Below are 14,364 nucleotides of genomic sequence, written 5' to 3'. Positions count from 1 at the left end.
TGCGTTTGGGACTCTCTGCAGGCGTGGGGGCCGTGCCTCTCGGAAGAGCAGATTCCCACTGGGCTGTGCCCAGCGGGAGCAGCCACGCTGTCACCTGGGCATGGCTCAGGCCCAGCTCCCTGCTCAGTCTGGTTGAAGCCATGTGCTGTCCCATCCATTGTCTCCCGTTCCCATAAGGAAGTGGACACCTCCCACTGACTGACAGGCCGGGGCTGTGCGGAGCAGAGCTATTTCCATGCTTTGCCTTGAATAACCATTGCCTCTGGCTCTGTCTTTTCACAGTTATCCAGGGCACAGCAAGCTGTCCCAAAGTGCTCTGCTAACGAGACATGGAAAACACTCCAGCAGAGACCCAAAATGCTCACAGCCCTGGGACAGCAGCTGCTCCCTGAGGGTACGTCCTGCCAGCCAGCTGGGAGCCAAATGTGGACAGCAGTGTGCACACACTGGGGTGTTGGAGCAGAGGATGGCTTGACAAAGCCTCCAGTAAAACTCTTTCAAAAATCTGAATCCCACACTTCTGCAGGAAATCCAGCACTCCCTTCCAGTTAAGATTAATGGTAACTAAAAGCCAAAGCCATTATGAGTCTGTGTAATTTATCTGAGGAATGCAGACTCATTATACAGACAAGACTTTATAATTTATACCTTTACAAGATAGTAGCACATTTCTACTTAGGAGAGGAGAGCTGTGGGTCTCTGATAAGTGTGGGTCTCTTGCAAGTGTACCACTGGATCAGGGGGCTCTGAAACTTCATCAACCAAAGAGCTGGTGCAAGTTGAAAGGCACATTGAAAGGATGAAGAACAAACACAGGCTGCAGGGAGCTGTCACCCCTGCAACCATCAAACACACCACTTGGTAGCAAGCAGAACTATCCACTTAGCATATCTCACATAATAAACCCTACAGGGAATGATTTTGGAGCAAGTCTTGCCACAGTAAGAGAAAGGCAGGAAGGGAGAATTGAAAACAGAGCCCAGAAACCTCCCCATAGGAAACACCCCAGATTAGAAGATACCCAACCCACCAAGAAAGGTGGATGGGAAGATGCAGTGCTGTGTGATGTGATACAAGGAGGATTACAGTGCTCATCAGCCAGAGATTGCATGGGATCTTCATCCCATAGAAACAGTTTTGTCCTTTTTAAAGAGGTAAAAAAGATCCTGACATGATTAAGGCCTGGGCATGTTGGGCACTTGTAGGGGAGGGCTGTCAGTAGAGCTGTGCCTGTCAGGAAAATACATGGTTGATCACTCCTACTAGAAGCATCTTTCTAATGTCATTATCCTTTAAGCCCTGTTTCCTGCAAGTACCTTGCCTTTTATCCCAAAGAAGCAAAAAGTGTTTTAAAACTGAGCCACGTAATCATCTTACTACAGTCCATTTGTCAGCACAGAGATGTGGCAAAGGCCACAGAGAGAGGCAGTTCCCTGAGGAGAAGAGAGCATCAGGAAATGAGGCCATTTCAGACTGTAAGACTGGTCAAGCCAAAGCCCTGTCTTGGCCCCAACAGTGGCAAAGCTTAAAAAAGATCAGTGATATCTTCCTTAGGCCATGCAGGATGGGCAGCTCAGAGACAGCCACAGTGTTGTCACATTCAGTGGCCTTTGCTGGATACTTCCACCAACATGTTTAGTTGCTGTTTGAATAAATCTGATCTTGTAGAATCCACAATATTTGTGACAAGAGTTCCAGTGCTATGCACACAGCATGTAAGGCCACATCTCCATTTTGATTCTTTTAACCTGCCCTTTCCTGGCTCTTGTATTAGAAAAAACTAGTCATTATCCCCACTTGTTTCCCCTGTGCTACCTGTGGCATTACAGGCACAGCCAGCATCTCCCTCCCTAGCTGGGGAGCAATGATCTCTTTTTATTCTTTTTTGGGTCATCCCTGGTTCTGTTTTTCTCTTTGGAAATAGTGAGGCCATACTGCACACATTATATTTATGGGATATTTATTCCAGTCATAGGAATTCCCGATGGATTTTTTTTTTTTTGAGGCTTGATGTACTGAGTACAGATCTTTCTCTCTTATAACCCTGAAATCTCACTGCTGTGTGGTAACACACAGTCTAGAGCCTTCCAAGGTGCCTGATCACCCTGGGATGCTGCTGCAGCTGGGACTTCACATTCACGAGAGCAACTATTTAGGGAGCAAGGATGGAGAGAGCTGCCAAGCTCTGTGGGAGGACAAAGGGAAGCAAAATGTCTCTCTTAGAAAATGATAACTGTGCCTGGGTTGAAGCGTGGCCCTCTGACACCACGTGGCTGCAGATCACACACGAGCACCTCAAAGCACGATGCCAAGGGAGATTCCAGTGGGTTTCCACCACACTGGTGGGATAATTCCCAGACTCACAAGCTACTTTGTGTTTAGCTCTATTCCCCATCAGCCTGGGCCACTGCAAATACTTGAATAACTGCACGCCTGGTCCAGAGTCATCTGGGATTTGGACGTTGGTGAAGTGAACCTCACCTCACACACAGTTTGTTTACAGCCGGGCAGGTACTTTCACCTCTGTACCAAACACTACAAAGCTGTGCCTGGTGATCCACAGGCACAGTTACTTCCCACAGCTATTTCACATTAACTGCTGTCCAACACCAGGCAGATTTTACCCCCCATCAACTGGTGTGGCAGAATAAGTCCTTCATTCAGCCTCCAACACAACTCCATCTATCCCAAATGACTTGTAAAGTTGTGAAATTGCTGAGATGAGGGGAGAACTGAATAAGCAAGGGAGCAGTTTTGGGTGGTAGCTGAGTGGAACAGGACTCATGAAGGCAGTAGGACATGATGAGGGGGTTGTACAGTAACACCAGTCATGAACCAAGAACCTCCCCAGGTACTTCAACAAATTAAAATCAGAAAACCAGGAGTGTGCATGAGGCAAGCAAGTGGAGACATTTCCTTTTGACCAGTGGGAATAAGCGAGGTGCCCCTGAGATACACAGTGGCAAACTGGTCGGAAAGCCCCTGCAGGGTGGGAGAAGGGCTGGAGCAGCTCACCCATCAGCAGGTCAGATCTCCAGCTGGCCTTCAGTCCCAGGACTGAGAACAAAGCAGGAGGGAGGGAGGAGGTGAGGACAAAGAAGGGAGGGGAAAAGGAGGTGAAGAGAAGAGGGGAGTAAGGAGGCGAGGACAGGGAAGAGAGAGCTGCCTCTTGCTGATGTTTTTTGTGAATGATCTGCAGCCACGTTTTATTGTTGCTGCCCCAGCCAGTGAGGACAGAGCAGCATAAACATATGAGAGATTCAGAGCACTGGAGTCATTCAGAGAGTCTATTTTCCACCACATGCCTCAGTTACTCTGGACTATCATCAATGACAGGGCAGCAGAGAAGAGAGTCAGGGGCAGTGACTCTGCCAGATGGACTTCCCTTCACACAACCCATCTACGCAGAAAGGCCATTAATGATTGTGCAGGGATTCTTACACAATTCCTGCCATGCAGGTCATTTAACCTTTGTAGGCAGCTCACCAGCCTGTTCTCAGAAGTCTGGTGAAATACTCCTCCTGCAAAGAGTTAATTAATGCAGCTTGGACTATAAATTATAGTTAATTTTTCACAAACTACGGCTACTGTCGAGGAGAGCAGGGAGACAGCGATGGTTTCGCTGCTCCTTTTCTTCTTTATAAATAACTTTGGCTGGGGGGTTCATAGAGTACAGACACTTTATTCTCTCAATATTTAGACATTCAGTTAGACAGATGAACTCAGCTGGTTGGGGAGTGTATACAGATTGCTTGCTCTGTATATGCCTCATGTACTTACTGATAAAACACAGAATGGCTAAGGTTCCTCTCAACAGAGTTCATCCAACTGCTTGTTAGAAAAACATGGATGAGAAGGTGTCTGGCCAAGATATTCCTCGGTTGTAGCGCTGTAATCCTGGCATGAGCCACACTAAATCCATGATTTACACTGATTAATGCATGGAGGGGCTGGTGATCCTCACCATTCCCTCTGTGGCAGATTTCTGTATGTCTGATACGACACTTCCTCCTGCAATAAACCTGAGCAAAGCCTGGATGCTCCCCGCTGTTATCTGTACATAAAATCAGAAGGGCCTGCGCTCACTGGGTTTTGCCTGACAGCAGACTGGGGACTCTGGAGCTCATAAAAATTCTGCTCCTGTGTGTTTATTCATTTGGAAATGACCAAATATTTACCCCCACATTTTACTGAAATAGATCCTGCTGGAATCATGTTTCCAGCTCCCGAGGGCATCATTAGGATCAATAGCTGCAGACTAGGAGTTCATCCCAAGATACCAATACCAGACCACAAGGCACTCATCTTGGAGCATCAGATGCTGCTGATCAAAACAGCACAGGTTTCATTCCCCACCTCTCCCATCTGCACTGTTCAGGGGTTTCACTATGAAACAAGTTTAAAGGTTTCTGAGTACTCAGGGGCTGCCTGTTTCCATGGGACAGGCAGTTATTGCAGGGGCAAAGTCCTGTGTTATTGTCAAGCTTCTAGCTGCTCCTCTGGAATGATCTCTGCCCTTCCTAAGCTCTTCTCTACCACAGGGGTATGAAAATGCACATGACAGCAGTGCAGCATTTCATTTTCCCAAATCCCCATCATCAATTGTAATAGCAGCAACATGATACTTCAATGAGGGGATTTGTTCAGCAACCTAAAAATCCTTTCACAGAGCCAATGCCAGCGTGAAAGCTTCGCAGGCAGGGCAGCTGAAGCCCAAGAAGTGAAGCAACACACCAGGATCCCAGGATGGAGCCAGAAGAGCAGATCCCCTGGTCCAGAGCCCAGTTCTAAAGGCTGGGCTCAGCCTCAGTGCTCCCAGGGGACATCAACTCCCACCCCACACTTCATCCTGCCCCTCTTTGCCTTTAGTTACTGCCTGTCTCTACACCACATCTCGAGTGGCAGCTGCGTGACTACTTAAAAATACACAGTGTGCAAAATGAGCAGTGAGCAGGATGTGGCAGCTGCCAGGCACCACACAGCTCTCTGCAGACTGGCAGTGAGATCTCCACATTCACCTCAAGGCTCCGTGCCTGCGTGCGTGCAGGTTCCGCTCAATTACAACCCCACCTCCAGCAATGGGGCTGAAATTAGCTGAGCAAAGACCACGCCAGAACTTATTTTTAGTCTAACATTGAAAACTGCTCTGTTCACATGGCCGCCTTGTGTCTGTTCTGCCCGTGCTCTGGGCTGGCTGGACACCCTTCACCTCCAAGCCCAGAGCACTGTGCTCACATCTGCAGCACTGGGAGCTCCAGGAGAGCTCAGTGGCTTCAGGCTGGAGGGGCCAGGGATGCTGCTGCAGCTGGGACTTCACATTCACGAGAGCAACTATTTAGGGAGCAAGGATGGAGAGACCTGCCAAGCTCTGTGGGAGGACAAAGGGAAGCAAAATGTCTCTCTTAGAAAATGATAACTGTGCCTGGGTTGAAGCGTGGCCCTCTGACACCACGTGGCTGCAGATCACACACGAGCACCTCAAAGCACGATGCCAAGGGAGATTCCAGTGGGTTTCCACCACACTGGTGGGATAATTCCCAGATTCACAAGCTACTTTGTGTTTAGCTCTATTCCCCATCAGCCTGGGCCACTGCAAATACTTGAATAACTGCACGCCTGGTCCAGAGTCATCTGGGATTTGGACGTTGGTGAAGTGAACCTCACCTCACACACAGTTTGTTTACAGCCGGGCAGGTACAGAGCAGCTCACCCATCAGCAGGTCAGACCTCCAGCTGGTCTTCAGTCCCAGGACTGAGAACAAAGCAGGAGGGAGGGAGGAGGTGAGGATAAGGAAGAGAAGGGAATAAGGAGGTGAAGAAAAGAGAGGAGTAAGACCAGACAACTCACAGGCGGGTCTGCCATGGTCACCCAGTAAAGGCCAGGCCAGACTGGATTTCAGAGCAGGTGTGGGGGGTTGGTTGAACCACAACCAGGTGGCACATGCTCCTGTGGGGTGTGTAACTCACAAAGCACAGCACAGCCACTGCAATCATGAGGCCGAGCTTACCTGGCAGAGACAAAGTGAGGAGAACATTTCCAACACCCAGCCACACTGGGCAGCAGGGAAGGGATTAAACTGGAGGGGATTGCCTCAACGACTCTACACCAATGAGGCTACAAACAGGCCAATGGCATCACCAAGATGACAGCTATGAAATCTGTGGACTCAAACCAGTGTGTGGAGAGTTAGACTTAACTGGAGAAAAAAGGACTGTTTCAGCTACCCTTCCCACAGGAGTCTCTAGAGGGACTCTAGAGAGGGCTTGTGATCCCCAGCAGATGAAATAAAGGCCCCAGAACTAAACCCAGAGAGCCCAGCTTTCATTCAGGTGCTTCATATTACCCCCCCAGTCCTCTTGCTCCCAGCACAACTCAGCACTGCCTGTTCTGCTCTTTCTCCGTTTCCCCTTCTCCTGTGACCCCGAGTCTCTCTCTGCTGCAGAGCACCCTCAGCCAAGGGCACTGACAGCCCACAGAGGCTGATAAAGCACTCAGCCAGGCACTCACCCAGCTAGGGAGTGAGCAAGGAGCACAAGCAGAGTCCAGGTGAGCAGCTGCAATGATCCACATGTTGGTTTAGAGCACCTGCCTACCACTGGCACGTCCTCCTGTATCCTGAGAGAATCCAAACCACGCTTCCTCCACCTGGCCTGCATTCTCTCCTTACCCTCAGGGCTTCACCTGCTTGTTGAAGTCAAGGGAAGGAACTAGAAGAGAACCCAACAGCAGAAAACAAGCACAAGGGATTACCTGACCTTCTCAGAGATTTTAAATGTTATCTTACCTTTTTAAAATTAAACTTTGAGAGCTTTTTGTTATCTCTGTCCTGCATAAACCTTCCATCTCAGAATGTTCTCCAGATTTCTCTGACCCTTCTTCCATCAGAATGTTCCTAAATATCAACACTGGTTCCTGTCCTGTTTACCCAACATGTCCATAGCCACCTCATGCTGCACTGTGACAGGATCACGTTGCCATTCTGAGCTCTCTGGATGTTGAAATGAGCATAAAGGACCTTTCTCTCTGCGTCAGGACACACGACCAAGTTACCACATCCCTGCAAGTTCTTGCCTGTGAGCTGAGCCACTGTGACCACCCAACTGCACAACCTTAGCCTGTGACAAGCACAAAACAAAGTGTCTCATTTAACACATTTTCACCACCAATGAGGCTACTGCAGCACAAATGAAGCTGAGTGGAACCTCATGCTATTCACAAACCAGGTACTGGAGACATCAGTGTTTAAAATCCAGCAAGTGATTTACAAGATTTCAGTGAAACAACGAGAGTAGGGACAACCTGCAGGTGACTCTGAATACAGATATTGAAAAGAAGTGCAAGACTTCTACAAGAATGAGATACTTGTCTGCTCTCCAGATCATCCCACCTCATAACATCTTCATCACCTCCCCATATGCTGTACACACGTGCAATTCTATGATACAACATCAATCACCATAAAAATCAGAGAGATTCTGAATTATTCAGTTAACACTTGGGAGATGTTGTAAAAAAGGAATGTGAACGGAAAAGTGAGTTACAACTTTAACTCTGGGGACTTTGCCATCTTAAGAAAGAAAAACAAAAGTGATGATGCGCCCACAGAAGAAAGAAGTTTTCCAAAAGGGGAAATTTCTGTGTTTCCTTTCTGAGATTTGGCTTTTAAGAAAATAGAATTAATCTAATATGATGCAAATAAGTAGCAGGGATCTCTTCTGGTGAAAACAAAGGGAAAATCCTGGGGAAGAATGGTGTGGCCATGGCATTAATGATGCTGTATCTCAGCTTGGTATCTCTAGTGCAGTGCAAGGCTAAGCACTACACAGAGCACATTGTAAGTGCAGTTTTCTAATCAGAAAAGCTTTTAAAGAATACCTGCCTGTGTCTGCTGTGGCTGCAATCAGATTTCCTTTAAATTCATAAAAGACTGAGCTTTCAAAGGAGGAAACATCCCCATAAAATCTGCAGAGCAGAACTGCCAACACTGAGGCACAGCCAGCTGTGCTCTCAGCTCTGGGCATCTGCAGCTGGGATGGAAACACACACACAAAAAAAAAAAAAAAAAATCCCTGCCTGGTCCTGCCTTCCCAGGGTTTTTTGCCAGGATCCTGGTAGGCTCCCACTGGGGAGAGACCCCCCGACACAGACATAACACCCTCCACCAGAAATTGCTGAGCCAATGTCCAGGCACCAGGATTCTAATCTACACTCCTTGATTTTTATTGCTCTGTGCCCATTTTCTACTGCTTTTGGGACAACTGAATAGGAGGGAATGCTAAAAAGCATTCCAGCCACATTAAATCAAATTAAGCATTTGGGGAAATATGTTCTTGCTTTCTGGAGACTCAGAAAAAAATGGGATGGCAGGGCATGGATGGATTTTCTGCAATTTTCTTATTACCTATGCTTAGAAGACTCATGTCTTTTTTTCTTGTACTTCCCACAGCCTGTTCTGGTTTTATCAACTATCCTCAAAAAAAAAAAAAAAAAAAAAACAAAAAAACAACTCAAACCCAAACACAAAAACAAAGTGATAAAAGAAAACCCTGTTAAATCAAAGGCCATAACAAGCACATCTTGCAAGTATCAATAACTCCATGTACTGGAAGAGTTGGGAATCCTTAAACTTCAGTAGCAATTTTAAGTAGCATATTCTTCAAGCTGCCATTGCAATAGCTATCAAATTCTCCCTCTCCAAGATAGACACCAGCAATATAAATTAGATTTTTTTAAAGATCTGTGGAAAGAAAGACCAGTGCCTTTGGGAAAAATCAGACAGAAAGAGTGATTAAAGAAGATTCCAGGAGGCAATAAAGCATTTATGCAAAATGTCTCATAATAACAAACAAATTAGGGGAAAGCAGCTGTATGGGGGGAGTGGGGGAGAGGTACTTACACTCTTCTTCCATAACAACTATTTTAGTTTCTGAGGCTGGTAAGACTTGTGGTGCTTTCGTTGTTCCTGGGGAAATTAAGGTGAGAAAGTAGTGAACAAAATATCTCTTTTGAGCAGAGCAGGGTGGGCTTAGCTACTGTGGGGAGGAGCAGAGGGCAGGTGCTGCTGGGGGGCACAGGCTGGGGGCTGGCACGGCGTTAGTGCTGGTTTAGGGCAGGGGACTGGGGTGACAGAGGCAGGACAAGGAGTGTCCCTGCAGGGGATGGCACAGGGCACAGTGTCCCCTCGCTGTGAAGGGCCTCGTGTCACCATAAAGAGGCAGAGATGGCTCAGGGTTCACCTGGCAAGAGATGAGCGAAAATGTGGGAGGTTTTCTTAGCCCTGATGGCCACAAGAGTGCAAAGATGGGATGGCAGGACATGGTAGTGGGGAACATGTGGAGTTTAAGAAAAGGTGGGATTTTCTGAAGAGCCTCCATCCCACGGTCATGTGAAGTTCTGCAGCACAAATTAATGTTCGTACAAGAGCTGGAGGAACAGGATACAGATGAAGGACAGCACCCCAGGTATTAGGGGAGACAAGCACAGGGAGTGATTTCCTCTTTTTCAACCAGGATACTGGGAACCCCAATGCCCACAGACACCAGCTCTACTCAACCTCACTGACAGCACCAGCACCTTTGCAGAAGTCACTCACACCCTCTGGATGCACAAAGGAGAAAGCCCCAGGAGTCTGGGCTGGGGGTGCAGTGCCTGCCAGAGACAGGGGCGGGACCACCACAAAGAGCTAGAAGCAGAAAGAATTTTCTGTACTTGATTGTTTCTGCAGTGTTTGATAAGGGACAGGGCAGTTGAGGAGATGCCTAGAAATTTTTTGAGGAATAAAAAGAATCTGAAACAGTCACACCTCAGCTGTGCCCTCATGGCCATGTGATATCAACATTAGACTATTCAATCCTGAGAACTGGGAAATGGGACATTTTTCTAAGAAAGCATCTAATTTACTTAAAAGTCATAAAATCTGCAATATATTGCAGTGTATTTTGACTAAGTCCAGAAGCATTTCCTCAGAAATTAACACCCTCACAAAGTTTCTCAATGCAAAAGCATTTATTTCTGAGCTGGGAGTTTTGTGGAAATTCTGGAATTGTAGAAGAGGGATGAGGTGAGGGTTTGGCTGAGGGGCATTTTCTAAGTGCCAAGGGGTCTCTGCTCTGCAGCCACTCTCTCTGAAGATGTGGTGGTTTTGGTGACTTGCAACCAGATCTGTATGGCTGAGAAGCTGCTTTTCTGAAACTGAAAAGTGGAATTGGAATAGCGCAAAGAGCTCTTTGCAATGGAAGCCACAAGAGGATCAGTGCTAAGGATCCTGGGGAAGAAGAAACAGGGGACAACACATGTGTGGATTCAGATGTCCTGAGGAGTTTTCTACTGAAAGGTATCACAGAAGAAGGGAGCTTGCAGAAGGGAGGAAAGCTTGCAAGGCCCCAGGAAGGCCCAGCAGCAAGGGGAGAGGAACATCCAGGACAGCACGTGCCTGCATACTGGGGAAGGCTGCTTAATTCTGGGTAGCTCCAGGGGAAAGAGGAAAAAAGAGTGCAAAGGGGTGACAGGGGCACAAAAGCCTCACCTGAGAGCCTCACAGCTCTCAGCATCACCTCGGCTGCCTTTGCAGGGGGCTCAGCTGGCCCTGGCAGGTGGTCTGCAAACAGCAGCAAGGTGTGCCTGCAGCTGAGCAGCAGACCAAGGGCAGAGTGGCAATGCAGCTGAGAGCATGGATTCATCCAGGGAGGGAATCCACCAGATTCACACCAGATTCACAGGGGTTTCAGGTTTTAACACATTTCTGGGCAGCTCAGGTGGGAGCCCATCCCTGCTGAGAGGGTCCTTCCTGAGCAGGGAGAGCTGACCCCTGGCATGTGCTGCCTGCCCTGCCCTGGCCAGGTGTGCATTTACCTGGTGTGCAGGTCAGAGCCCTGCAGCAGGCACTGCTCAACCACACTCCTCCTCTTGTGAGAGGGTGCTGGTGCTGGGGAAGGGGCAGCAGAGGAGGCAGACAGGGCTCTGATGGCTGCACACGGGGAAGGGAGGTTGCACATGCAGCTCCCATCAAACAGGAGCAGTTTATGTGGTGTGGGATAGCCAGAGAGTGAGCCAGGAAAAAAAAAAAAAAAAAAAAAAAAAAAAAAAAAAAAAAAAAAAAGAAAAAAGACGAGTACTGCCTCAGTTTCTTACTCGGGACACCTTTCCTATCAGAATTGGAAACAAACCCAGCAGAGCAGCAGGGCTGAGTCAACAGACACGGAGGATGAAGGCAGGGAGGTGTGAGCATGGGTGGCCTTCCTCCTGACCCTGCCAGCACTGGGATTGAACAGGCAGGATGCAGGATAACCGAGGGGGAGGCTGTGTGACACTGCAACTTCACAAAACAAAAGACTTAGGATGGCAAACACGCTGAGGTTGAGACAGAAGATACTGCCAGAAAACAGCAGGAGAAAGCTACCTTCCCTCACACTGGGATAAGGCTGGTGAGAGAACAAAAAACTGGATCCCAGCAAAGGGCTGCAGAGCCCAGAGCCAGAGCCCAGCACTCACAGCCCAGGCTGCCACAGTGCCCGTTGTGAATGGCAGGAGGAAGAGCTTAGGAAATAGTCACCCCCTCCCTAGCTGTGCCCTCCCAGCTTCTGGCAGCCACTGTAGGGACTTTCTGAGCCGGAGGGTGCATCCAAACCATCGTGTTAAGCAATATAATTATTATGACCAAGATAATAATAAAACCACCTAACCTCAGACTCCATCCGCTGAGCTCTAAGAGATGGAGCACACACTCTAGGATGAAAACCAGAAGCAACTTCACTCATCACAAAGCTATGGTCTAATTACTTGTCTTCTGGTGAGTTTTGCTTCTCAGAAATTCTTTAAAAAATGAAAACATCAAGCCCACCAGCTTTCTTCCCTCCTTATCCCTTCTTCAAAAAAATACATAGACTGTAAGTTTATTTAAAATGTAAATTAACCACATTGCCAGTGACAGATAACAAAGATAAACATTTATGCTAAGCTGCATTTTTCTTATCTCCCAAGATTGTTTTACTCGATATCCTGAAAGCATGAAACAAAATTCAAGACAGACCATGTGCAGAACCTTTCTGTGGAATGGCAGACAGCTCGAGACATTTGCTGGCTTCTTCACTTACCACTTTTCACATTCAGGCTGCCTTTTGCGGTGTCTTTCCCTAAAACGTTCTCCGCTTCGCAGCTGTACTCCCCAGCATCTTCAAGCTTCACCTTGTTGAACTGCAGTCTGGAAATCTTTCTGTTGAAAAGTACAGCAGACATTTCTTACTCAATTGCTGACCAACCTCATGAAGTGACAACCATTCTTGCCCCTGGGATGCTGCCTGGAGGGTCACCCCTGCTTGACAGGATGGGCTGCCTGAGCTGGCTGAATAGGCACCCAAGCCTGGATAGGATTTGGACAAGTCCCTTCCCAAGATCTCCTAGGTGACCATCTCCCTCTGAACCCAGTGCTCTGAGCGTGTTGTGTGCTTTGGTCTGACACCTGCTCTCATTCACACAGAAAGTCTCATGAGGAGTTGAGGCCCAGAGTCCTAGTTCTCCAGCACAGGCTTTCCACACTGGAAAGAAGCCAATTTACTGATGGACAGTGGGATCTGCCTGCCAGATGGAGATGTGGAGAGGAGATGCCTGTTCTGCACCTTCCTTAGCAGGGATGCTGAGCAGTAAGTGCTCCACCGGCTGCATTCGGCAGTGTCACACACTCACCACAAACACTCACCCCTTGCCAGCCTGCACATCCAGTCCCTGGGTTTTGCCCTGGACACATCACTGACAGCTTCATCTCGACCTAAAAAAAGGGCAAGCACCTCGTGTCCCCCAAATCCACACTCCAATGGACTACAGACGTGTGGCTGAGCTGCACACACTCATCTCACCAACCAGACGTGCCTGGAAAGAGCAGGAGAGGGTGGGTGTGACAACTGCCCGTGTCACCTCCCAGCCTGTGCCACCTCCCAGCCTGTGCCACCTCCCAGCCCGTGCTGCTCCTCCATGGGAGAGGGAGAGCTCTGCGGCAGAGCTCTGCGGCGCTACGGGAAGGAGCATCGCCTTTCCCACTGCCTATGACTCATTCTCTGGGATGGCTCTGACTAACAGGCAAAACCTTTTGTTGCCCAGTTTAACAGGGATCTATAGGAGCCTTCAACACACACTGAGTGCCACTCATGAGACCGCAGTGGGACTCCCACGAGACCCTCTGGTTTACTAAATTTTCTTCCATTTTAGCCATCTTATCAAAAGCCAACCTGTCTGCTCTTCTCATGAGAACATCTCTGTTTGCTTTCTACCCCAAGCTTTTACCTCAGGTCTGTGTCACTTTATTTAGAGACTTGGAAGCGCTGCCAGCTTTAGAAAGAGGTCCCAGTGGCCAATGTTGCTGAAGGCAAATATAATTCCATTTATGTGGAAAATAATCATTAGCCTCAGACATAGTTGCAATGTTACACGTGTCATCCGAGAAGGACTTTTCTTTGGGATGTGCAAATCATTGTCCATAGGAAGCCCTTCACAGAAGCACACTGGCATCTTTTTAACACCCTGACAAGCCATTCTCCTGGGAGGCACGGCGCAAGGACACAGCAGGAACATCTCACTAGTTATATTAGTAAATTAAAAGCACTTGGAGACTACTTGGTAGAGCTCCCAGGAAACAGGCGCTGCCCTGTTTTACAGGATGCGGTCAAGTGCTCAGTTGCATGAGCTGGGGCCACATGTGGAGCAATTTTTAAATGAATGTTGACAGTATGCAAAGACCTCTTGAATCTCTGTGACTGTAGGTCTCCCCTAATCCATTTGTGCAGTGACTTGGGCCAACACACTCCAACATGGAAGCCTAAACAAGAGGGGTGATTCTGCCTTGACTCCCAGTGCAACACCCTTCTCTGAGTGTTCTCAAGTCTCTTAGCACAGCCTGTGACAGCCCTGGGCATCGTGGCCCTCACTGCTGTGCTGCCTTGGGAGTCAGGTAACGCACACGTTACCTGAGGGAGGCATTTAAGGACGCTTCAGGGCATCCGGTGCCTGTTGCTGCCCTGTGCCTGTTGGTTCCTGCACCTTGCTGGGAAGGACAAAGGGTGCCTGATGGGGGCCTAAGCTCTTCTGGGCTGCAGTTCAGGAGCATGTTCCCCACTCCCTCCATAGAAGAAGGTGTGGAAATGCTCATCAAAAGAGCAGGATGGCTCCAGAATGCAACTCCAAGACTGCTCCCAGCCCAGCCATTACTTTCTCCCAGCTGTCTCAACCCTCTCTGCCAGAATACACCATTTGTTTTACAAACCAGCTCTCGGACAGGCTGCAGTGCAGGCAGCACATGCTGAAAGCAGCTTGGAAGAGCAAGGCTCTGACTCAGAGTCCATAGAAAACACCACCCTGGCACATCAGCACACTGG

General features: G+C 48.4%; 1 protein-coding gene across 5 annotated transcripts in view; it reads right to left on the bottom strand.

Moving 5' to 3' along the window:
• The window catches only part of NRG2 (neuregulin 2), a 153,774-nt gene that overhangs the window by 31,250 nt on the left and 108,160 nt on the right, over positions 1-14,364 (bottom strand). For 3 of the 5 annotated variants that reach the window (XM_068205564.1, XM_068205561.1, XM_068205562.1), the window contains exons 3-4: positions 12,094-12,212; positions 8,898-8,963 (exon numbers count right to left, since the gene is read on the bottom strand). In XM_068205564.1, coding sequence (XP_068061665.1) covers positions 8,898-8,963; positions 12,094-12,212 — 185 coding nt within the window. The remainder of the gene's footprint in view (positions 1-8,897; positions 8,964-12,093; positions 12,213-14,364) is intronic. The other 2 variants (XM_068205565.1, XM_068205563.1) reach the window with 1 other exon arrangement.

The sequence above is a fragment of the Anomalospiza imberbis genome, chromosome 15 (assembly GCF_031753505.1).
Source record: "Anomalospiza imberbis isolate Cuckoo-Finch-1a 21T00152 chromosome 15, ASM3175350v1, whole genome shotgun sequence".
In the NCBI taxonomy this organism is placed as follows: domain Eukaryota; kingdom Metazoa; phylum Chordata; class Aves; order Passeriformes; family Viduidae; genus Anomalospiza; species Anomalospiza imberbis.
Note: the sequence above shows the minus strand (reverse complement) of the source record. Positions and strands in the feature narration are given on the sequence as shown.